Source organism: Erythrolamprus reginae, chromosome 8 (assembly GCF_031021105.1).
Source record: "Erythrolamprus reginae isolate rEryReg1 chromosome 8, rEryReg1.hap1, whole genome shotgun sequence".
Taxonomy (NCBI): domain Eukaryota; kingdom Metazoa; phylum Chordata; class Lepidosauria; order Squamata; family Dipsadidae; genus Erythrolamprus; species Erythrolamprus reginae.
The window spans coordinates 30,063,533-30,089,744 of record NC_091957.1 but is presented as its reverse complement, the minus strand read 5'-3'; the positions used below and the strand labels follow the sequence as shown (position 1 = coordinate 30,089,744).

Below are 26,212 nucleotides of genomic sequence, written 5' to 3'. Positions count from 1 at the left end.
AACCAGGAGACCAAAAAGACTGTCTGGCTGCCGTTACAGAAGAATTAGCCAACCCTACGTAGTTGCCCAGGATTCCTACACTCTTTGAGGAGGCTAATTTGTTAGTTTGAATCTGTAAACAAATAGTTTCATATTTGCTCATCAAGAATGCAATTGTGGTTGGAACATTTCTGCTCAATAAATAAATAATACAACTTCAATTACAGAAAGCAGCAATAGACAGTCATAAACAGAATGCCACATGATCACACACTATCCTTACTCATGACTTTATGATTTTCAACTTAGCACACTGTGCCAGCTCAACCAGCTATGATTCAAAGGCTTGATTTCTGGATCCACTCAAGGGAATAACCTGACCAATTGTAGCTTCTTTAACAAACCATGACTGAATCAAACACAGCCAACCATTCATGACTTAATTTGTTCCTCTCCAGCCCTGCAAAGAGAATCCTTGTGGACTCTACAGAATCCAAAGTAATCTGGTAAAAAAATCCAATTCCTAATCTGATTTAAGGAATCTAGCTGCTGATTTTAAAGAGGGCATGTTGTTAAATCTACGTGTGCTTCTACCAAGTTAGGATGAATGATTAAATAGTGGCAGTCAGCAAAACCCCATTATGCATTCTTTACAATCAATATCATTAAACAGGATGTCAGCATAAAAGAAATGCCCAATCCAGCCCTAACCCAGCCCACCAAGTCTCTAACACTCCACACTCTGTGCATCAAACTCTCGCTCAATCTAACAAAATTGATTTCAATAGAAGGAAATCTCTGTAGCTCAAAGTTGAACTACGGAGTGCTTAGTACTATCTGAGTGTGGTTGTTTTCTTGCATATATTTCATCACCTAATTACTGTATTTTTCGAAGTATAATATGCACTTTAGTTTTGGGAGAAGAAAATTGGGGGGGGGGGGGAATCTACCTACCACATATTCATCTGGCTAGTGTTCTTAGTCTATTGAGCTTCAACACATCATTTTATCCCCTGGTTAGTGCTAAAAAAAACCTTTTTCAGAGGGAGTAGGAATGAAAACAAGTCTGCAAAGACTTAGGGCTAGAGAAAAACTTTTTCGAGGGAGTAGGCAGCTGGGAAGATTGTTAGCATCTCGCTAGGGCTGGCGGGGGGTACTGGAGTACTGTATAAGAAGTAGGTGTGTCTTACACTCTGAACAATACGGTAGGTAACATCTTCAGCTGACCCTGGTGATGTTACCTAGTTGGATAGTGAAATGTCTGCAAGAGAACAACTAGATTAGAGAGCACCCAAGATTCACAAACATTGATTTTGATGTAATGAGGAATTCTGATGGTCTTCTAGCAACCTTAAGGATCAGAATAAAAATTAGATTTCTCACTATAAGAGATACAACTGATATTTTCTCCCAGAAAATTTAATTTTAATTTGAAAAGTAGCTCATACTGATGGACCAAAACAGCAAACTTCTCCTAAATGTGGTTGAGATACTTTTTTAAAAAGTCTGAATGTTTAAAAGTGCAAAGAAAAACTCATCTAGCAGAAACCTTCTGATTATTATCTTGTTTTTTAAAGTTTCCCTTAAAACTTTTTGAAATTTTAAAAAGTTTTAAAATCTCCAACCATTGCGAGGGTTTTTAAAAAAATTAACTAAATACAAAAAACAAGGAAAAACAGACAAAAGAGGAGGAAGGCTGAAAATAAACCCACAATGTATATTTACAGATAGGTGTGTGTGTGTGTGTGTAAAGAACAAAGCTATGATTCATGAATCCTCACCCATTTTTAAATAACATTTTCCACTTTAATTTCACCAAATTCTACAGGCTGAGAAGGGAAGGGACATGATAAGCAGCCCACATGCACAAATATATGAAGTTAATTTACATGCTTCCAAATCATGTCTATTTGCAAATTTGCCTTATTGATGTCGGTGCCCTGGTCTCTCTCAATGTTACTGTGAAAGATTAAGTCCACCCATGAAGATCCAGTTAAGCTAATGTGGTGCTTAACTGCCTATGCACAGGAATATTCTCAACTAAAAGTTGGCACTTGCTAGAAATTAAATTGGGATTAATGGAGATCAGAGAGGGGAGGGGAGTTTGTTCTTTTGTGACTACGTAAAGGTTCTAGGCTGATTCCTCTTTTGACTCCATCCCCAGGTTCTGTCCCTCCTTTGCCTACAATCGGGATATTCAGAGAAAGGTCTTGTAAAGAATTTTGTGAGAACAGTCTTGCAATTGTTTTATTACTTCACACAAAAGATAAAGCACCAAAAGCCAATTTTTTTTAAAAAAAACCCACCCACCCACATTAGCAAAAAAAAAAGTACACCAAGCTTTGCATTCAAAAATAAATGGTAAATAATATAATAATAAACTCATCTGAAGTACCTTAGATAGCCCTGGAAACGTAAGTCAATATTTGATACATGCAAAATAGACTTTACTGGGAAAAGGAGCTGTTTGCACTGACAGTTCTTTAGTGCTCTGTACGGTCAAAGATCCTGTGATAATGTGGGCTGCCAATTTGTTCTAATTGTCATATCTGTACAACTTTTTTGCTGGACGTGCACTTTTATCTGGACTCATAAAAAGCAAGCAAGGTTTGATGGAGACACACCGCTGGGTCACATGAAAGGAACGACTTCAACAAAATTAAACCCATCACCCATCCTTTCCAGTAGCAAGCTGAGATTAACTCACCAGGCGGGTGTTAACCACAGGAAACAGGAGAGCAAGAAGGGCCCCATTCAGCATGTGGATTTGCAACCTACCAAAAGGGAGGGGGGGGAGAAAAGAAAAAGAAATGTCACCTCTGCGGCATAAGTATATCTATTGCAAGCAATTCCCAACAATTGCAGCCAGTTGTAAATGAAGCCACCAGGCTGGTTTTGTGACTAAGATGGGATCTAGAACTCACAATCTCCCAGTTTGTAGTCTGATACCTTAAACCAGAGCTCTGCAACCTTGGCAACTTTAAGACTTGTGGACTTCAACTTCCAGAATTCCTCAGTCAGCAAAGCTGGGAATTCTGGGAGCAAAGCTGGCTGAGGAATTCTGGGAGTTGAAGTGCACAAGTCTTAAAGTTGCCAAGGTTACAGACGCCTGCCTTAGTATTTCAGTTGATTCTTTATTATTATTATTTTTACTCCTCCCAGTTTTCTTGCCAAGATTTCCAAAGAGGTTTGCCAGTCTGCTTCCTAGGGTGGAAAGTGTGTGACTCAGCCAATATCATCCAGCGGGCTTTGTGACTAATATGGGACTAGAACTCACCGTCTCATGGTTGGTAGCTTGGTGCCTTAACTACTATGATTCTTATTATACGTTGCTGTTATTTTTATTATATTGTTATGTGGGATAATGAGTTGATATATACCGGTACTTTCTTTTAAGAGCAGGCCACGAAATTTCATTTTTAATATGTGCCGGTGTGCTTATCATCTTATCTTATCTTACCTCTTATCTCCTTAGAACTAAGGAGAAATTTCCTGACAGTTAGAACAATTAATCAGTGGAACAGCTTGCCTCCAGAAATTGTGAATGCTTTAACACTGGAAGTTTTTAAGATGTTGGATAATTATTTGTCTGAAGTAATGCAGGGTTTCCTGCCTAAACAGGGGGTTGGACTAGAAGACCTCCACGGTTCCTTCCAATTCTGTTGTTGTTATCTTATCATATCATCTCTTATTTCTTTTCTTAGCAAGATTTCAGAAGTGGTTTACTATTGACTGCTTGCTCTAGCCAAGAGAGAAGGACTGGCTCAGGTTTACCCATCTCGTCCAAGGCAGAATTAGAATTTACAGTCTCCTGGTTTGTAGTCTGGTGCCTTTGGATTAAATGTTTTGGAAATGTTTACCCTTTTTTCCCCCTCACTATCTGCTGACTTACAAATTGCAACTCTAGATGCAAACTTTTATGGGCTTAGTCCACTCGTCTGCTTCTTAAATGACTAAAGCAAAAACAGTCCAAGTATTCCATTATGAGTCATTTTAAGAACACCACCCAAACGTCCACCTAAGGGAAGAGGAATTTAAATCCAACCTTGAGAAGCAGGTGGGATAGCTAATGTGGTTACTCAGCTGTGAGACTTATAACCACATCCCTCCTTCACCTTCTTGTCCCTTAAGTGTATGAAGAGTATACAGTGAAGTTATGAAGAGGTTTTCAAGATTCATTAATGACCCTAGAATGATAATGCAACATTCCTGGATTCCAGCCTGTGTTTTGACCTGGCATGCTCCAAGGGCTCACATTAGGGTGGGATTTATCAACCTTGGCAAGTGGACTTCAACTCCCAGAATTTCCAAGGCTGAGAAACACTGCATTAGGGCAAAATAATCCAACTTTATTTCTTCCTGTTTTTAAAGACCATAGCCTTCTATATCAGGGTTCCCAAACTTCGCAACTTTAAGACTTGTGGACTTCAACTCCCAGAATTCTCCAGCCAATTCTGGGTGTTGAAGTCCACATGTCTTAAAGTTGCCAAGTTTGAAGACCTCTGTTCTATATTCAAGGCTCAGTTAGCGAGATGGCTAACCAAGGGAATTCCTGTTGTGTACATTCAACAGAGGCGTCCATAACATGAGACGTCCTGCTGCCATCCCAAACATTTCCAAAATGTTTAATCCAATTGCAACTGTTAATGTAAGAGAAGGGGAAAATCCTTATTTGGGGGAAATTAAAAAAACAAACAGATCCACATGTAAAGCATGAAGGCACAAATGCTGGATAGAAATCCAATGATAAAGAAAAGAAGAGCCACAGATTGTCCCAAAGATACTTCTTTTTCTTCAAAAAAGGCAACTGGGCTTTCTTTGCTTTTGCTTCTCATCAAGAAGTTCTGACCTGAGCTTCTTGGGTGAGAAGCAAAATTTCTTCAAGGAAAAACAAAGGACGTCCAGTTGCCTTTTGAAGAAGAAAAAAAAAACAGCTACAGGATACCCCCGCAGATACAAAGTATGAAGGTCAATGTTCTTCAATGTAACCAAACCACAGAAGCGGTCATCATTTAAAGAAACTAATGTATAGGTGGTAACCCACTTACCTGAATAGAATCATGGCGAAATGGCAAGGTGGACAAGCCAGTAGAAAAATCTGACATTTAAACAAAAACAAAAAGGAGTTAGCATCATGGTCTTTCTATTTCATTTATTTGCATCTTTACATAAATGGATAGAGACAGAGAGAGCACAAATGAAAGGAATAACTCATATTTTATTTTTAAACCACTCAATTGGACGTTTAAAGCTTACAATTATTACTGTTTAAATATTACTAGGAGGATGGAAAGAGACAGAAATTTAAATTTAAATTTGAATTTATATTTTATTTATAAAATTATATGCCATCCATTTCACAATCAAACCACTCTGCTAACTGCCCTAACCAACTAACTACTAACTACCTAACTAACTAACTAACTGGGAATAGTGCTGTTGCTCTAAGTCAGTGCTTCTCAACCTTTGTAATGCCACAACACATACAGTTCTTCATGTTGTGGTGACCCCCAACCATAAGTCTAGAGCCAATTCTTCCAATAGAGCTTTAAGCTGATGGCAGGAAGATCAGAGTGAGGCCCCCACTGTAAACACCTCATTGGTCAGATTGTAAAAATGTTCTGTTCTGTCAGAATAGAAGCTTTGGTTCCTAACACCAGGGGAAATTCGTCTTTTCCAATGGTCTTAGGAGGCCCCTGTGAAATGGTCATTCAACACCCAAAGGGGTCCCAATCCCCAGGTTGAGAACCACTGCTTAATCCAACATACATCCCCACCTCCCAATTCTCAGCATCTCCTTCCACTGTGCAAAAAATGATCCCATAGGGCAGACTTTAAAAAGCAACCCTTTCTTAGTATGAAGATGAAAGTTGTCTTTATTTAGATCAGGGTTACCACAACCAGTTTAGTTCATTGACCAGTTTGTGGAGATAATTCATCATTTCCCATTGGACTTTAACAACAGGTTGCCCTTGACTTACAACCACAATTGATGCTCAAACCTATGTTGCTAAACAAGACAGTGGGTAAATAAATTTTGCCCCACTTTGGTGGTTAGGTGAATCGTTGCTGTTGTTAAGTTAGCAACATGGTTGTTAAATGAATCTGGCTTCCCCATTAACTTTGCGTACCATAAGGGCAAAAAGAGGATCACATGACCCCAGAACAGTCATAAATACATGCCAATTGCCAAGTGTCTGAATTCTGATCATGTGATCATCAGGATGCTGCAACAGTCATGTGTGAAAAATGCTCAGAAGTCACTTTTTCAATGTTGTTATAACTTCAAACAGTCACTACAGAAACGGTTGCAATTCAGACTTCCTGTAATAGTACTATAAATAATAACAATATTGACCTTGGATAGTGCCATCATTTCTTCGGAGTTTATAGTAGTCACTTTGGGGGACCTTGCTGCAGACAGGCATAGTAACAAAGGAGTTTGGTAATGCATTTATTTCAGCCAAGAATGACCCAGTTTCTTTCTTTATCGTATTTGTCAGGAGTACTTGTCCAAAATCATTTGCCATCAAAAAATGCAGTATGGAATCTCAACTTCATAACTTATTTAAGAAGAAACTGATCGTTTCCAGGAACAGATTCCAGCAAAGAAAAATTCACAGCTTAATGAAATGAAATTTTTGATCAAAATTGCTCATAACATTAAGGGATGTCTTCTAAGGTCAACCAGATCTATTCTTCCATAGTAAGAAGGGAAGGGAAGGGGAGGGGAGGGGAGGGAAGGGAAGGGAAGATTCTTTAGAATAGAATAGAATAGAATATATTTTTTTATTGGCCAAGTGTGATTGGACACACAAGGAATTTGTCTTGGTGCATATGCTCTCAGCGTACATAAAATAAAATATACATTTGTCAAGAATCATGTGGTACAACACTTAATGATTGTCATAGGGGTCAAATAAGCAATGAAGAAGCAATATTAATAAAAATCTTAGGATATAAGCAACAAGTTACAGTCATACAGTCAACATGGGAGGAAATGGGTGATAGGAATGATGAGAAAAACTAGTAGAATAGAAGTGCAGATTTAGTAGAAAGTCTGACAGTGTTGAGGGAATTATTTGTTTAGTAGAGTGATGGCGTTCAGAAAAAAACTGTTCTTGTATCTAGTTGTCTTGGTGTGCAGTGCTCTGTAGCGACGTTTTGAGGGTAGGAGTTGAAACAATTTATGTCAAGGATGTGAGGGGTCAGTAAATATTTTCCCCACCCTCTTTTTGACTCGTGCAGTATATAGGTCCTCAATAAAAGGCAGGTTGGCAGCAATTGTTTTTTCTGCAGTTGATTCTCCTCTGAAATCTGTGTCGGTCCTGCTGTTTGTTTGCAGCACCAAACCAGACAGTTATAGAGGTGCAGATGACAGACTCAATTATTCCTCTGTAGAACTGTATCAGCAGCTCCTTGGGCAGTTTGAGCTTCCTGAGCTGGCGCAGAAAGAACATTCTTTGTTGTGCTTTTTTGATGATGTTTTTGATGTTTGGTGACCATTTAATTTATTGGCCAAGTATAAATGGACACACAAGGAATCTGCCTTCAGTGCATAAGCTCTCAGCATACAAACAACAAAACAGTAAGTCGTAGATCATAAATCGTAACATACAATCCTAAATATAAAGATACTAAATATAAAGATACAGACAAGTGAGAAATCTTAAGATACCTGACAGGAGAGGATAGTAGGGGAAATGAAAAAAAGATGAGAAATGAGTTGACAAAGATGAAAAGGATGACAAGTATAATAGCAATACAGCCCTACTACATTGTCTTTAGGCCTAAGATAATGGGACTTGGGTGTCCAGCAGAGTGATGGCACAAGGGACAAAATTGTCCTTGTGTCTACTTGTTTTGGCATGCAATGTCCTACAGCAGCATCCCAAGGTGAGGAGTTGAAGCAGTTTATGTCCGTGGATGTGAGAAGTCTGTAGATATTTTCTCAGCCCTCTTTCTGGCTCAATGCACTCAATGTCCTCAATGGAAGGCAGGATCTAAAATTATCCTCATTGGACTCTATTGTCAAACTACAAGTTTCTCTGAGTTCATTTAAAATTAGTTATAATGTACAGTTAGCAATGAATATGGTCTTACCAGCTGCCAGTGATTACTGCTAAAAGAAACTCTACTTCTAAAGTCATAGTTATTCTCCAAGAAAAATAAAATTATGCGATCCAGAAAAGCTACAAGGTACTTTGTTAGATTTAGCCTTATGATGTTTCATAATAAAACCAATCTGTGAAGCTTCTATACATTATGCTAAGCCATAGCTTTTTACCTACTGCACCCCACCCTTCCCTTGCTTCCATGGTGACAAGTTTGGTCTAGCGATTAAGGCACCTGGCTAGAGAGCAGGGAAAAGGTGAATTCTAGTTTCCCCCTTTAGGCAAGAAAGGCAGTTGGGTAATTATCAAGAGCTGGTGAGTTCTAGTCCCTATCTTAGACATGAAAGGGAGCTGGGTGCATTTGGGCCAATCACTAGTTAAGCTCGAAGTTCTAGTCCTGTTTTGGCATGAAAGCAAACTAGGTGACTTTGGGCTAGTCCAGTGCTTTTCAATTATTTTCTGTTATGTTCCCCTTAGGAAGAAGTAAATATTTCACGACCTCCCCCCCCCCCAACTCTCCAATGTGGGCCCCAATGGAATTTTAGTGTTTTGACACGGGGTCAGGCCAACTTAATCAAGCCAATGTTTTGGGGTCGCCAGCCTGACCCATAAGTGCCGCCTCTGCCAGGCACTCGCAGCGAATGGTGTGGAAGGAGGCTTTAGGGTGCCATTTGAAGCTTTCGCCCAACTGCAGAAAATGCTCCTCCTTGTCCAGCTGCAGGTTCGCCACGCTGTTCAGGGCTACTGCGGCGCCCGCCAAGAGCAACAAGAACCCACTCAGCCGCTCCGCCCTGCCTGGCCGCCATCTCTTACGGGCTCGGAGCAGTGTGCAACTGGAAAAACACTCCCCGTCCGGGGGAATTGATCAAGAGGGACCACCGATGTTCCCTGGGGTCCCACGCGCCCCTCCTGGCATCGCTCTGCGTTCCGCCCCAGGTTGACGCATCCCACTATTTGAGAAGCACTGCGTTAGCCACTCTCTTCCTCAGCCTCAAACATCTCCTAGGATTGTTGTGGTGAGAAAAACAGTAGGGGAGGGGGTGTAGGCGTATTAGGTATGTTTGCCACTTTGAATTTCTTATAAAGTAATACGGGTAAATAAAAATCAAAAAAGAAAGAAAAGTACAGCAGGAAGAGTATGGTTGAACTAAACAGAACCCATGTGTGAATATTCCTGGCTGATTCTAGGAATAATCTGGAACCCCCAAAGGGCTAAGACCAAATTTGCAATTCAGGCCCCTTGACAGACCACAGCAAATCCAAAGGGCATCCTCCCTTCTCCTGCCCATGAAACTAACAGGGTGTTATGGCACCCACTTCTTGGAAAAACCTGTGCCATTTCTCCAGCCAAATCAGCGCTGCAGCAAAAGGAGTTTTGACCTGCTTGTTAGTTGTGGGGAGAGGCTCAACTGCCTTCTGCCAAAGTTGATAAAAGACAAGAGGAATGATAGGGAAAAATACACCAGCCAACAATTCAGAGAAACCAAACATGCCACAATTAAGTGTGTACTTTTAGGGCTGAGGCACATAACTGACAATGAGCCTTATCCCCATAAAATGGAAAGCAGGTTCCAACTTGAACAGCCTGAGTGATGCAAAAAGAATAATACTGGGCTGATAGAAGAAAATATTTGTAATTCAGATTTGTAATTACAAATTTGTAATTTGAACTGGGAAGTCCTTGGTGCTCTCTGAGCTTGGTGGCTTTTTTTTTTTTTTTTGCAAACATTTGAAGACCTAACTAGGTAATATCATCTGTGCTAGAAGGGAGGAGGAGGAGGAGGAGAAAAAGGTGCTTTACCACCAGCCCCCGATACAGCATCCCCACCATCATGTGATCAAAATTCGAGAGCTTGGAAACTGGCACATACTTATGACAGTGGTAAGATCATGTGATCGCCATTTATGACGTTTCCCAGTCAGCTTCTGGCAAGCAAAGTCAATAGGCCAGAGATGGGGAACCTTTCTTGGTTCGCATGCCAAAAGGGTGTGGTGCGCGTGCTAGCACATGTACAGTTGTCCACACCCATTCCCTCCCCCGCACACATGCACACAACCCCCCTTCACCCCACACACATGTGCATAAGCCTCAATGAAGCCTGGGACAGTAAAAAAACGGCCCAACGGGCAAATCGGAGATTCGGGAAAACGGACTTCCGGTTTGCCCATTGTGCTGTTTTTGCATTCCGGAGAGCAAAACGGCTTTCCCCAAGGCTGAAAATCAGCTGGTTAGCCCGCACATGCGCACTGGAGATGAAACTGGGCAACGCCTTGTGTGCCTTTCAATATGGCCTTCCAATATGTGCCATAAGTTCACCATCACTGCAATAGGCAAAGCCAGATTTGCTTAAAGACCTCATGCTTCACTTAACAACTACAGTGATTCGCTTAACAACCATGGCAAAATGCTGTAAAATTGGGCGCAAATCATTCAGCAACTGCTTGGCTTAACAACAGAAATTCTGCTCTCAATTGTGACTGTAAGTTGAGGAAATGAAAAACAAAGCACTGCCCTTTTCTATTGTGCAAAAAATGCCATTTCACAATTAGTGACATGCAAACAACAACACATATGCATACCTGCCCTTTGTGTCCTGATCAGTGTAGGCAACACAACAAAACAAAATTGATGTTGCCAGTTTGGGGGCAAGATCTGTTTTAACTGGTACATCTTGTATTTTATATTTTGCATTTTACCTCATATAGCCGTGATGGCGAAACTATGGCACACGTGCCACAGGGTGGCATGCAGAGCCATATCAGAGGGCACTCGAGGCTTTGCCATGTTTCAGCTCCAGCACACATGTGCATGCTATCAAGCTGATTTTTGGCCTTCGGAAAGCTGAATTCTCTAACTCTTTTTATTATGATTGAAGATTTAATCTATTCAATTCACGCTCTGGGACTGGTAAAAACTTAACAGTGCAAGTCCTAACCAGGAACCTCAGAGCTATTGAGGTAACATCCGAGTATATAGGCCAGTGATGGCGAACCTCTGGCATGCGTGCCACCTGTGGCACACGTAGCTATATCTGCTGACACATGAGCCATTGCCCTAACTCAGCTCCAGTGTGCCTTTGTCTGCCGGCCAGCAGATTTTCAGCTTGCATTGAGGCTCTAGGTAGCCGTTTTAGCCCTCTTCAGGCTCTAAGAAAACCTCTGGGGCCTGGGGAGAGTGAAAAAATGGGCCTACTGGGCCCACCCGAAGTTGGGAAATGGGGAAGTATGTGGGGATCACACACGCATGCGCAGGGGGCAGGCAGGCATTGAATTATGGGTGTGGGCACTTGCACGCATGCAGTATTATGCACACGTGTGATTTTGGCACCCGAGGGGAAAAAAGGTTTGCCATCACCGATATAGGCAGTTCCAAGTTGTTATCTGATTTAGAATGGGGACCACCACTATCCAAAACAACAATGCTGGTCAAGGTAGAAAACTCTCCTCCCTTCACAATAGTATTGAATTCCATAAAAGCAATCTTTCTGTGGCTGCTAAGCTGGAAATTATTTAACTGCACCACTTGATTGGGAGATTTGTGGCTTTTAACAGCCAAGGTTGTTTTCCACTGTGGGATAGAAGTTAAAAATCCAGCCTCTGAGATAATGCATTTCTGCAAGCAATTAATCCTGGCTTGCAGAATCCCCCAACTTAAACCTGCATGTAGAACACGCTCCTATATATAAAACAGTAAATCATCTCCAGATGTTCTCGCACATATAAGCAGTCGCTTTGTTAGAGAAAGAAGGCTGGGTCTCACTTATTTTAGGCTGGCATTTGCAGGGCACAATGTACCTGTGAATTAATTTTTACTTTGCCCCTTTTTGCAGAATAACCCACAGGCACAACTGCATTTCAAAACAATGGAGGGGAAATAATGAGGAGTTATTTTAAAATGTCAGAGCAGAGCAGGTTCTCTATTTCTTAACATTTTTGGTGGCGGCTCCAATGATTGGGTGCTTTCTCTGAAGCAGAACTTCCCCAGAAAAAAAGGGGGGAAGTAGCAGTTCCACATATCTTGTGCACCACCTCTTTTTCTCAAAAACATATTTCTAAATATTAGTCTCCTATAGCAGATGGTATGTAAGATTAAAGGTTGAGAAAAATGGAAAACAGCTGTCTGCAATTTGTTGGACTGCAGGTTACATTGTAGACTTCAGTTCTGACATATTGCACAAGGTGGGTGCATCATGAAGAATAAGCAATGAAAGTTTTTATTTCATTAAAAAATTAATTAAAATGAACCTAGAATAAATACAGGTAAGACATCCCGTGCCCACCAAAATAAACAGAAATTAAATTTTCAGACATCTTAGAAGCAAATAATATCTTGCAAGGTATATTTCTTTATTGATTACCGGTGATTTAATTAATGTAGTGTTACTCCAGGCAGCACACTGTGATCTAATTAGATTTCAGTGATCTAATGCAAGATTTTTATCTGTTTTCTCAAGACATTAAAATATATGGAGCCTTGGAAACATCTTGTGCAAGCTGGAATATATTTACAATAGTTGCAGCAATCTGGGATCAGGTGGTTGCCATTTGCATACCTTCCCAGGTAACTTCTGATAAGCAAAGTTAAAAATTAGGGTTTGTAAAATTGGTTGTAACTGACTTAACAACTGCCCTGCTTACCAATGGAAATTCTGGTGCCATTCTGATTGTAAGTTGAAGACCTACGAATATCAGGTGAATACCGGGTGCTTACAAATACCAGATGAGGCCTTTCTCAATTGTGTATAGCTCTCCCCCCACCCCACCCCTTTAACTTGTCTCCAACTTTGCAAAAGGGGACCAAACCCAAATAGTCAATTCTATTTTCTCTTCCAAGAGGACCTTTTTATATTCCTAGACCAAGCCAAGTCCAAAACCGCTAGCCTAGGGGGATTTTCTAAAGCCTGGTATTGGTACAAATTAGCCATCAACAGACAAACAAACATAAACTTTATCTACAGAGAATGCAAAAGAGACAATCAACATGCCAAAAAGGGAACTGGAAAAACCCAACACTTCCCCACCAGCAATCAGCACCCAGAAGAACATAGATAAAAGTTAACCAAGATTAACATCAGACCAACAATCAAGTAAATAATACCCCAATGAACAAACTGCTAAACAAGCCAACAGTAAACTAATCTCTGGCAATATGAAACTGCTAACCAGAGCATACAAAACATTTGCCAGTCCAATCCTCGAATACAGCTCACCCGACTGGAACCCGCACTGCATATCATTAATACTGACCAAGGAGAGATTCAACATGGAGATAAGGAGGAACTTCCTGACGGTCAGAGCGATCAACCAATGGAACAACCTACCAGCGGACGTTGTGAACTCCAACACTGGACATTTTTAAGAGAAGATTGAACTGCCACTTGACTGGTGTGCTATAGGGTTCCTGCTTGGGCAGGGGGTTGAACTTGATGGCCTTCATGGTCCCTTTCAACTCTAACAATCAATCAATCAATCAATCAATCAATAAATAAATAAATAAATAAATACAATTGAGAGAGTCCAGAAATATTTCACAAGAAGAGTCCTCCACTTGTCTGCACGCAACAGATTACCTTATTCCACCAGACTTGAAATTTTGGGTTTAGAAAACCTAGAGCTACGTCGCCTTCAATCTGATTTAAATGTAGTTCATAAAATCATCTACCGCAATGTCCTACTGGTCAATGACTACTTCAGCTTAAAACCACAACAATACACGAGCACAAAATAGATTCAATCTTAATGTAAACCGCTGGAAACTCGACTGCAGAAAATACGACTTCAGCAACAGAGTTATCAATGCCTGGAATGCACTACCCGACTCTGTGATTTCTTCCCCAAACCCCAAAAACTTTAACCTTAAACTGTCTACAGTCAACCTCACCCCATTCCTAAGAGGTCTGTAAGGGGCGTGCATAAGCGCATCATCATGCCTTCCATCCTTGTCCTACTGTCCTATTTTCCAAATTTACCTGTACCTAGTTGCTTTTGTTTATGTTTATACCACACCTATTGTTGTGGTTGGCTTCAGGCCAGCTCCTATGGCTGCTGATTTTGACTCAGAGGAGCTGGAGTCGTCCATTTACAGAAGACCTGTCTGGCTTGATGAGGAATCAGACAGTGAACCAGAGGGAGAAAGGGATGAGGAAGGGGTTGGAGAGGCTGAGAGGGAAATGGAGCCGGTCAGATCTCCAGCCAGAGTTTCATCTGAGTCAGACGGGGAGGACATAAGGGACGACCCTATTATCAATATTCGGGTCAGGAGAATGCTGGGATGCCAGGAGCAGCTGCGCAAACGCAGAAACAGATTCTAGATCACAGGTGTTAGGAATGAAAGACGCTGCCGCAGCCTTGAAAGAGGGAAGGTTTTGCTGATGACGTGGGAATTTATCGTTCAGTTTTTGGAGAAAGACTTTGATGAATTGTGGTTTTGTGTTTGCTTTGGATATCTTTGGATATCCTGACACTTAAGCGATTAGTTATTTGACTGACCTAAGCCAGAAAGGCTTCTATGCTGACTTGAGTGATTAATTCTGACCTGTTGGATTCATAAATTAGCATTGCTCTGGCAGACGCCGAGACTCGCAGTCCTCTGTACATAAAGAAAACCTCTTTCCTTTCTTTTTACAAGCCTGCAAGTGTGTGTGTGTTTGGATAATTACTTAGTTTTTGGGTGGCCCGCGGCCAGGCAGAACACCTATTATCATGTAAACATTTTGAAAATTAAAAATAAATAAATAAATAAACAGCCCAACTAAGGAACCTCTAAGGCCACTCCTGCCAATACTGACAGGGCAATGCACTGGAATATAAATTGAGAGCAACCCCCACTCTTTACTAGCTCTCAGGATGTTACCTTCTTTGGGTAATGAAACATCTGCAAGAAAACAAGCAAGCTCAAAGAGCACCAAAAACCCTTCATTTGAACCCTGAGTCACAAATATTCTCCTTTATTGATATTCTGGTTTCAACCAGCCACTGTAAACCACACTGCCTTTCTCCCTGAAAGTGGAAACTTAGAAAACACCAGCAATCCACATCTGTGCAAAAGCACACGTCAGTTGCTTTAGAATAGCACTTGATAGCTCTTGAGGGCATACAGACGCCCTCTTTGTCTTTTGTTGTTTCCCTGGCACATTTTGTAAGGAGCTGCATTCACAAAAGATAACAACCTCCTTTTTTCTTTCCACCATTTTTGGAAGAGGAGGCAAAGGAAGAAAGGGGGGGGACAAACAACTCAAATGGGGTTCCTGTCAGAATACATTTATGTTATTGCTTCCGCCTCACAGACTGAAAAGCAGCTTCAGGGAAACTAATCTGCAAATGACAGTGTTGAAAAGTTGGGATATGGCAAGAAAGGACACCCCCATCTTGCTTGACCAGAAGGGTGCCAAGGGTCTTCAAAGGCTGGCTGGAGGAATGCTTAGGACAGGTAGCCCTCAACTTAGGATGGAAATTGAGCCCAAAGTTTATGGCAGTATGGGGAAGTTAACAGATCCCATTAAGCTAGGAGTCAGCAACGTGTTCAAACGGGGAGGGGAGGGTGTTTGCACAATGTTACACAACGTCACAATCGTTGGAGCAATCGTGTTTTTGAAAGGGGAAACAAATGAAGAATGACAAGAAAGCCTGAGTCTGCTGAGAGTTCCGGTTGAAAACATAAAGTTCATGAGATTTGGTTATCTCGCTAGCATCAAAAGCTTTTTAAGAAAGAACACAGCAGATAAAATCATAGAACATAGAAGCTGGGTGCTGGAAGGCAGTTCAAATCTCACCAGGCTCAAGGTTGACTCATCCTTCCATCCCTGCTGAGGTGGGTAAAATGAGGAGTCAGATTGTTGGGGGTGATATGCTTACGCTCTGTAAACCGCTTAGAGAGGGCTGTAAAAGCTCTATGAAGCGGTATATAAGTCTAAATGCTATTGCTATTCAGAGGTCTTCTAGTCCACCTTCCTGTCCAAAGCAGGAGCCTGACACCATTCCACTCCAATAGTTGTGCAGTCTATTCTTGAAAACCTCCAGTGATCCTGCATCAAGGAGAGGGTTCAGCCAGATGACCTCTGAGGTCCCTTTCAACCCTATGACATGACATTTAAGGGCTGTTGAACAGCATTGAGTAGGACAGCTTGGCGAAGGGTGCCAAGGGTCTTCTAAGGCTGGCTGGAGGAATGCTTAGTAGAGGTAGTCCTCAACTTATGATGACAATTGAGGCCACAATTTATGTCGCTAAGTGAGAAATGTGTTCAGTGAAATATATATTTTACCCATTTTAAGGTCAGCTGTAACAGAACGTGGCAGTATGGGGAAGTTAACACATCCAATTAAGCTAGGACATAGTAGACAACAAAGTGAGACAACAAGCAAAGTTAACAGCAAGCAACACTATTAAACAAAAATACAGTGGTACCTCAAGATACGAACCCCTCGTCTTACGAACAACTCGTGATACGAACCCGGGGTTCAGAAAAATTTTGCCTCTTCTTACGAACTTTTTTCGAGTTACGAACCGGCGTTCGGAGACTGCTGGGAAGCCGCGCGGCTGTTTTAAAAGGTGACAGCCGGGCGGCGGGGCTTCCCAGAAGCCTCCCGAACGCCGGTTCGTAACTCGAACAAAGTTCGTAAGAAGAGGCAACATTTTTCTGAACCCCGGGTTCAGTTCGGGAGGTTGCTGGGAAGCCCCCCAGCCCGGCTGTCACCTTTTAAAACAGCCGCGCCGCTTCCCGAAGCCAAACGCGAAAGTTCGGCTTTGGCGTTCGGCTTCAGGAGACAGCTAGGAAACGGCGCGGCTGTTTTAAAAGGTCGCAGCCGGCCTGGGGGGCTTCCCAGCACCCCCCCGAACCCGGGTTCGGGGTTCGGGGGGTGTTGGGAAGCCCCCCAGGCCGGCTGCGACCTTTTAAAACAGCCTCGCCGCTTCCCAGCTGTCTCCCAAAGCCGAACACGGAAGTTCGGCTTTGGCGTTCGGCTTCAGGAGACAGCTGGGAAGCGGCGCGGCTGTTTTAAAAGGTCGCAGCCGGCCTGGGGGGCTTCCCAGCACCCCCCCGAACCCCGAACCCGGGTTCGGGGGGTGCTGGGAAGCCCCTCTGGCCGGCTGTCACCTTTTAAAACAGCCGCGCGGCTTCCCAGCAGTCGCGGAAAGCCGTTCTTTTGCGGGGGGTTTTTTGGTTGCACGGGTTAATTGACTTTACATTGTTTCCTATGGGAAACAATGTTTCATCTTACGAACCTTTCGTCTTACGAACGTCCTCCTTGCACCAATTAAGTTCGTATCATGAGGTATTACTGTAACTGTTGTTCATATAATCCTATCCCTTACTTGAAGAATATCTTTGGATAACATTTAAATGATGGCCAAAATTGTTTGTGGTTAGAGTCAATGTTGCTCTTCATTCTCTTTACCTCTTACAACATTTCATTTAGTGACTGAAGTTACAAAGATGCTAAAAAATGGGACTTCTGACCACTTTTCAAACAACCACTGCAACATCCCCATAATCACGTGATCAAAATTCAGATACTTGGCAACTGGCTCATGCCTTTCGGGACCTTCTGACAAGCAAAGTCAATGGGAAGCCATATTCACTTAAGGACCTTGTGAACTCATTTAATAACCTGCAGTAATAACCTGCTTAACAACCGTGGCAAGAAAGGTTGTAAAATGGAGCAAAGCTTGACAAATGTTTCACTTAGCAAGATAAATTTCAGGCTCAATTGTAGTCCTAAGCAGAGGTTGGCTGCTACAGTGGGACAGTGACGTGTGCTCACCCCAATGGCTCTGAGTGCTAGCAGAGTCCAGTACAAGGCGACTGGGGCCCGTCTTAGTCCATCTGTTTGGAGCGAGTTTGATCTGGCGACACCTGATGAAGTGGACAAGGCCATTGGAGCTGTGAGTTCCGCCAACTGTTTGCTGGATCCGTGTCCCTTCTGGCTGGTTTGGGCCAGCAGGGAGGTGACACGGAGCTGGGTCCAGGAGATTGTCAACGGTTCTTTGGGGAGGGGGTCCTTCCCGGCTCCTTACAAGGAGGGACTTGTGCGCACCCTCCTCAAGAAGCCTTCCCTGGACACAGCCATTCTCAACAACTATCGTCCAGTCTCCAACCTTCCCTGTTGAGAAGGTGGTGGCACTCCAGTTCCAGCGGTCCTTGGAAGAAGCCAATTATCTATGCCCTCAGCAGTCAGGATTCAGGCCCAGCTACAGCATGGAAACTGCTTTGGTTGCGCTGATGGGTGATCTCTGGCGGGCCCGGGACAGGGGTTTATCCTCTGTCCTGGTGCTTCTCAACCTATCAGCGGCTTTCGATACCATCGACCATGGTATCCTTCTGCGCCGGCTGGAGGGGTTGGGAGTGGGACGCACTGTTCTTCAGTGGTTCTCCTCCTACCTCTCCGGTCGGTCAAAGTTGGTGTTAGTGGGGGGTCAGAGGTCGACCTCTAGGCTTCTCCCTTGTGGGGTGCCTCAGGGGTCAGTCCTCTCCCCCCTTCTATTTAATATCTACATGAAACCGCTTGGCAAGATCATCCAAGGGCATAGGGTGAGGTATCATCAGTACGCTGATGATACCCAGCTGTACATCTCCATCCCATGTCCAGTCAACGAAGCAGTGGAAGTGATGTTCCGGTGCCTGGAGGCTGTTAGAGTCTGGATAGGTGTCAACAGACTCAAACTCAACCCTGATAAGACGGAGTGGCTGTGGGTTTTGCCTCCCAAGGACAATTCCATCTGTCCGTCCATCACCCGGGGGGGGGGGAATTACTGACCCCCTCAGAGAGGGTCCGCAACTTGGGTGTCCTCCTCGATCCACAGCTTATATTAGAGAAACATCTTTCAGCTGTAGCGAGGGGGGCGTTTGCCCAGATTCGCCTGGTGCACCAGTTGTGGCCCTACCTGGACTGGGAGTCACTGCTCACAGTCACTCATGCCCTCATCACCTCGAGGTTCGACTACTGTAACGCTCTCTACATGGGGCTATCTTTGAAGAGTGTTCGGAAACTTCAGATCGTGCAGAATGCAGAGCAATCATGGGCTTCCCCAGGTATGCCCATGTTACACCAACACTCCTCAGTCATAGTTCCCTCTAAGCTGAGCAGTGAGCAATCACTTACTTAAAAATCATCATCAACTCAGAGTTTTCAAAACCTGCCCAGAAGCCGAGAGGGAAAGAGTGAGAGGGAAGGAGAGAGAGAGGAAGAGGAAGAGAGAGAAACAGATAGAAAAAAGAGAAGGAAAAGAGAAAGAAAAAGAATGGGAGTCAGGAAGAGAGAAAGAAAATCAAAATCTAGTTTGAAACTAGCTCAACTATTTAAGTGGCATTTTGATATTGGTAGAGTTGCCCTATTATGAGCTCACTGTTATAGACACACAGTACAGTATTTTATTTTGAAATTCTCTGAGGCAAAACAGGGTGGGTTTTTTGTGTTTGTTTGTTTGTTTGTTTGTTTATTATTTCTGTGCCGCCCAGTCCCAAAGGGACTGCCGCTCAGACACTATACTTTTCCGCCCACCCCAAAAAAAATTAGAGGGAACACTGTCCTCAGTCTGCATTTGTTGACAATCAGTTTCCGGTCACAATTCAAAGTGTTGGTTATTACCTATAAAGCCCTTCATGGCATCGGACCAGAATATGCCGCATGAATCCCAGCAACCAGTTAGGTCCCACAGAGTTGGCCTTCTCTGGATCCCATCGACAAAACGTCATCTGGCGGGACCCAGGGGAAGAGTCTTCTCTGTGGCGGCCCCAATTCTATGGAACCAACTCCCCCTGGAGATTAGGATTGCTCCCATCTGCCTTGCCTTTCATAAACTCCTTAAAACCCACCTCTGCCATCAGGCATGGGGGAATTGATTCCCCTGGGCCGTCTCCGCTTTATGTATGGTTTGTATGAGATGTATGATTGCTTTTTATATTAAGGGTTTTAAATTGTTTTTAACTATTGGATTTGTACTGTTTTGTTGTTGTGAGCCGCTCCGAGTCTCCGGATAGGGGCGGCATACAAATCTAATTAATTAATTAATTAATACATTCTGCTACTGCACCTGGGTAGGTAGTGAAATCGCACACGAACACGCAGGTGCACCCAGGGTCTGCAAAATCCTGATTTCTAGTACAATAGTAAAACATCACACTCCCTAAGACTATTTCAAGTGAATAGACTTATGGAGAGTAGTGGTGACACCTTCTCTCCCAATTACAGCAAGGGTGGTGGTGGGAAGTAATGAGATTGGGAAGCCACTATCTATTTTTGGGGCTTTGGGTGATTGCCTTTCTTATATTTCACTGCAGTTTCAATGCCTCCAGAACTTAGAATTTAATCTTCCTTGTTTCTCTAGGGCTTTTTTGTCCTTGTGTCACTTTCTTTCCATCCCAGCCCTAATCGTGGACTGTTCCACTATCGCCAAGTTAAGACTAAAACAAACTCTTAAGGCTTGTTTAACCTTGTGCCCTTTCCCACAGATCTCCCTTTGAGCTCTCTTTGGTTTTTATGCACCTGGTAGCAACGACTTTTTGCACACAAACTGAAAGCTGACAAACGACTACACTGAAGATTGGACCAGTGGAAATTATTTTGCTAAGCGTATAGACTCTGGATTTCATGCATTCTTCCCCCTGGAAAACAGAAAGTTGACTCAACTCACTGCTGGTCAAAGTGTAAAAGCCCAGTGGCCTCCTTGCTTTTAAAACCATGTCGCTGGTAGAAAAACTGGATGAAAACAAGCAAGCCCACCTACTGAACTGAAGAAGCCGCTTGATGAGAAGCAAAACGTCTCCAAAGAAAAACAAAGTCCAGTTGCCTAGAAAAGCACCTTTTGGACAACCTGGATGGGTGAGAATCTTCATAGACACCTGCCAGTGCTCCTTTCCCAGAGCAGTGGAGCACCGTTCTGCCTCTCGTCTATACAGGTTCTCAGCCATCCAGCTCATGGTTGTCCCAAGGGTGCTATTTCAAAAGGGAACTGGACTCTGTTTTTCTTTGGAGACGTTTTGCTTCTCACTCAAAGAAGCTTCTTCGGTTCCTTCTTGAGAACCAAAGAACCTTCTTGGATGAATAGCAAAACGTCTTCAAAGAATAACAGAGTGCAGATGCCTTTTGAAAAAGCACCCTTAGGTATCCCAGTTCTCCTGAAACTAATCTTAGCATCTGTTGAGGGGCTCCAAAAGGCTCTACGACACCCACCCCAAACTCTCATTTTCGCCTGACAGTAGAGGTGGGCTGCTACAGTGGAACGATGACGTGTGCTCTCCCCCATGGCTCTGAGTGCTAGCGGAGTCCAGCGCAATTCTGCAACTGCACCTGGGCCACGGGCACACCTGCGTGTCCACGTGTGATTTCACTACCTGCCCAGGTGCAGTAGCAGAATTGCGCTGGACTCCACTAGCACTCAGAGCCATGGGGGCGAGCACACATCACTGTTCCACCTTAGCAGCTCACCTCTGCCCGAGAGAATGGAGAAATAATTAAACATCGGCGAAGTAACTATGTTAACGGATTTCAAACTAATGGAAATTACAGGCTGGTATTTCACTCTGACCCACTCCCATGTTCTGCTCCCTTCGCTCCAATTCTGAAACATCACTCTCACAAGACGAATGCAACACTAATTCCAAACCAGCTGTAAATCTCAGTTGTGCATAAACAGTTGTGCATAAATCCTTGTGCATAAACGTAAATTCTTGGAGAGGGGCGGCATACAAATCCAATTAATAAATTTAACAAGAAGCCAGTTGCTCACTGTTTCCCTTAACTGAGAAGGATTGACTGGCTTTTTTAAAAACTGATTTCAGGGGATCAAAAAAAGAGGGGGGGGGGCAAGGTAGGCATAGTTGCACCTAAAAAGCAGGCAAAGCTTTGATTGTGGCCTCATGGCTGCCATTCGGGGATTTTTTAATACTCTATCCTCGGACAGCCAAGAGCGGTCTTAAAGTTTGGACATGCTAGTTTTTAAGAATCTAAACAAATGGAGTTTTTGGCTGGCCCAACTTTATGCCTTGGGGCATCTATAGAGAGTCCTCAACTTACAACAACGTCAGAGGATCAGTCACAAAGAAAAAGATATACCAGAATAAGATCTTTGCTAAGAATTGGTGCATATTAATTATACAAATACAATCTGTGTAATAGAAAATAAGCACTGTTAGAATTGTATTACAGGCATGTCACAAATTGTCCAACTTTTATTTTAATAGTTTTTCTGTGTGTGTGTTTTGTTGTTTGTATTTTGTGTCTTACAAATAAAGGTTATTTTTAATAAAAAAATAAAAAATAGAGAGTCCCCAGTTTACAACCATTGGTTCAGTGACTGTTCAAAGATCCGATAGCAGTGAAAAAAGGGACTTACAATTGGTCCTCACCCTTGCAATCATCTCAGAGTTCCTACAGTTCACATGATCAAAATTTTGGCACTTGGCAACTGGCATGTGAACTGCCTAACAACCATGGCCAAAAAATAATAATTCTATAATCGGACCTAACTCATTTAACAACCACATTACTTAGCAATAGAACTTCTGGTTCCAACTACGGTCATAAGTCAAATACAGAATAACGAGAGTTCAAAGGGACCTTGGGGGTCTTGTAGTCCAATCCCTTGCAAAAGCAGAATCAGGCACATGAGGCATTGCCCTATGTCTGCTCCGGTGCACATGTATGTGCTGTCCCGCTGGTTTTTGGCCTTCCGAAGGATGGGGTGGCTGTTTTCACCCTCCCCAAAGTTTAGGAAAGACTCCAGAGCCTGTGGATGACGAAAAATGGACCCAATGGGCCTACTGGAAGTCCAAAGGCTTCAGTGAAGTCTGTGCGCTTGCACGGGTTGGGGGCAGTACGAGGGGGTTGTGCACACATTCACGGGGGAAGGCACTGCATTATATACCTATTTACCAGTGATGGCGAACCTTTTTTCCTCGGGTGCTGAAAGAGTGTACATGTGCGATATCGCACATGCCCGAGTGCCCACACCAATAGTTCAATGCCTGGGAAGGGCAAAAACAGCTTCCCCCACCACCAAGGCCCTCTGGGTGCCGGAAATGGCCTGTTTCCCAAACTCTGGTGCACCCAAAGGCTGCCCTGGAGCCGGGGAAGGGTAAAAACACCTTCCCCGATCCCCCCGGAGGCTCTCTGGAGCCAAAAACATCCCCCCCACAGAGCCTCTGCGTGAGCCAAAAATCAGCTGGCCGGCACACACATGCACATTGGAGCTGAGCAAGGGCAAAGGCTCGTGTGCCAGCAGAAGTGGCTCCGCATGCAACCTGTGATACCCATGCCATAGGTTCGCCATCACTGCTATACACCATTTCACACCAGGCTCTTCTTAAAGCTACCACCCATCAACACAATAACAGCTGGTAACATTCAACTCATATTCCTAGGTCCCTCGTTTGACTGGGGGGGGGGGGAAGAAACCGGCCCACAGATTGGTCCTGAAAGAGCCTTCCCCCAGCAGAGCCCATTGGCCCCAGCCTCGCCGTCTTTCAGAGACCATAAAAGAGATTTGGATCCTTTCAAGCCTTTGAATGCTGGATGTGTTCTTTCACCCAACCTCACCTCTTTGCTAAGGAGGGAGAGAGAGAGAGAACAGTTGCAAAGTAAAATTTGGCACTGATGAAAAGAATGCAAAAAAAGGAACTGTTGGCTAAAATAAAAACAGCCGCCTTTTCCATTTTCAAGCATCCTTGCCCATCTTGAGGCCGCCTAGACAGCTGTGGCTGTTGGTTGTTGTAGTACAAACCTTGGGGGTTGTTGGTGCTTTCAGAGTTTGCTGGCTTTTCTTGCAGAGGTTCCATCACTCAGCTGGATCTGAAACATCTGCCAGAAAGCCACCAAACTCGGAGAGCCATCAAGGATCCCTCAAGTTCGACCTCAAGCGACACACATTCCCTTTTACCGGCAGTTGAAAGGAAGACGGTTCATTTACCTGCATCATCGTAACCACGTGGCATGGGTTGAGCAAGTAGATGACCGTCCTGGAGGCAAACTTGAATCCCACTTCAAGTCCAAAGGTCAGGCAGAGGGTCACCAGCAACAGGTTCTTGCCCCAGCTTTCCTCCTTGATGCGGGATTGAGCCACGAGGTCGGCAGCTTCTGCGGGCACGGACCTCCTGATCTTCTGCAGGGAGACCAGGATCTCCAGGATTCCCACAGCGGTGAAGACCAGGCTCTCCAGCAGGCGCTGCTCCCAAGGGAGGAAGGCGGCACACTCGCGGCCCCCATTGCCTTCAAAGCTGGGGTCCACCCCGCCGTACACCCAGTCCATCAGGTTGGAGAAGCTGTAGCGGCTCATGGTCCAGGGGGCCTCCCCCTCGCCTGGGCCAGGAGGCAGCAGGGGCGAGTCTGAGAAGAGCAAAACCAGGACCCCCTCCAGGGGGCAGACCATGAAATGTCAGGGCTTCCTCCCTCCACGCAGCTCAGAAGACCCCAGGAGCAGAACCTGGAAAGGAGGAAAAACCCTCACTTAGTCAAGGACCCTTCCTTTGTCACCAAGTGCCGGGATGGCGCAGTGGTTAGAGGGCAGCCCTGCAAGCTACTTCAGCTAACTGCTAGCTGTCGTTCAGCAGTTCAAATCTCATCACTGGCTCAAGATTGACTCAGCCTTCCATCCTTCCGAGGTGGGTCAAATGAGGACCCGGATTGTTGGGGGCGGGGCAGTGGCTGATTCTGTAAACCATTTAGAGAGGGCTGTAAAAGCACTAGGAAGCGGTCTATAAGTCTAAATGCTATTGTTACCTTCCTTCCCTCCCTCTCTTCCTCCCTCCTTCCCAGTTGTTAGCACACTAACTCTGACCACTGCCTGGAGTTCAAATCTCACCAGGTTCAAGGTTGACTCAGCCTTCCATCCTTCCAAGGCGGGTCAAAGTCCTCAGAGAGGGGCGGCATAAAAGTTCAATCAATCAGGACCCAGATTGTTGGGTGCAATATGCAGATTCTGTAAACCGCTTCGAAAGGGCTGTAAAAGCACTATGAAATATATATGTCTAAATGAAGACCTGGGTTGGAGGGGCGGGGGGCAATAGGCTGGCTCTTTTAAAAAGTGCTATTGCTGACATGTTGTAAACCGCCCTGAGTCTAAGGAGAAGGGCACATAAAAAAATTAAATCAAATAAGTAAGTAAATATATATATTTAGATTACAGTATATATATATAATTATCCTAGAGGATAATTCTCTGCCTTACAAGGCAAAGTTGCAGGTTCAAGTCCCTCCCCACCGCCTCCCCCCCATAGCCCAAGCCAACGAAGTGCCCCAAGAACCCCAGGAAAGGGGGGGGGACTCAGCCCCACCCAGCCATTTCTAGCCGGGGGGGGAGCAAAAGCGGGTTGTCCAAACTCTTTGGCGCTGATGAACTGGGCTGGGGGGGGGGGACTCCGCCTTTGCACGACAGCCCTACGAGGGAGAACAGGTGGGGGGCAGCGGAGGGAATAAAAGGAGGGGGGTGTAAACCACCTGTGGCCCCGTCTGGGGGGGGAGGTCTTTCTCCGAGGGGAGGGGAGGGGAGGGAGGGGCGCCCCCGCCTCCCCCGCCCGGCCTTTAGCCCCCCCGGCCTCGCGGCCCCTCCAGCCCAGCGGGAATCGATCGGGGGGGGGGGAGAGGAAAGCAAGGAACCCACCGCCGCGCTCCGACTTCTGCAGGGACGCCGCAACGTGGCCCCGCCGCCCGCGCCCCGCCTCAGCCCCGCTCTGCCGCCGCCCGCCGAGCAGCATCCCCCGCCGACGCGCTGGGCTCGGCCGGAGCGGCGGCCGCGGGGCGCCGGAGATTGGCTACGAGGGGCGGTCCCGCTCCGCCTCCCGGGGGCGTGGCTCTCGACGGCCTGGGAAGGTGGGGCGCCCTGGCGCGGGGAGCCGCTCCGGGCCGCCCCGCGTTCCCCCGTCCGCCGCCCCGCGCGTGGCCAGCCAGCCGCTGGAGGGGAGGCAGACGGCGTGGGCCGGGCTGAGACAGCCAGCCAGCCTCGGCCGCCCGGTGAGGGGGAAGGCCTTTCTGGGAGGGAGGCGGAGAAGGGGGGCCTCTTCGCTGCACGGGGAAATGTTTTCTAAATTTTTATCTATCTATTTATTAATTAATTAATTAATTAATTGATCTGTCTCTCTAAGATATGTGTAAGATAAATTTTATTTTTTATTTATTGATCAAAACCGTGC

At 44.7% G+C, this 26,212-nt stretch overlaps 1 protein-coding gene across 4 annotated transcripts in view; it reads right to left on the bottom strand.

The window, feature by feature from the left end:
• Nucleotides 1–25,800, bottom strand: part of TMEM164 (transmembrane protein 164) — a 64,187-nt gene extending 38,387 nt beyond the window's left edge. For 2 of the 4 annotated variants that reach the window (XM_070759552.1, XM_070759549.1), the window contains exons 1-4: nucleotides 25,684–25,788; nucleotides 23,995–24,507; nucleotides 5,028–5,077; nucleotides 2,687–2,753 (exon numbers count right to left, since the gene is read on the bottom strand). In XM_070759552.1, coding sequence (XP_070615653.1) covers nucleotides 2,687–2,753; nucleotides 5,028–5,077; nucleotides 23,995–24,453 — 576 coding nt within the window. In that variant the 5' untranslated portion in view covers nucleotides 24,454–24,507; nucleotides 25,684–25,788. Of the gene's footprint in view, nucleotides 1–2,686; nucleotides 2,754–5,027; nucleotides 5,078–23,994; nucleotides 24,508–24,885; nucleotides 25,046–25,683 lie in introns of those variants that run through there. The other 2 variants (XM_070759551.1, XM_070759550.1) reach the window with 2 other exon arrangements.
• Nucleotides 25,801–26,212: the final 412 nt, after the last annotated feature.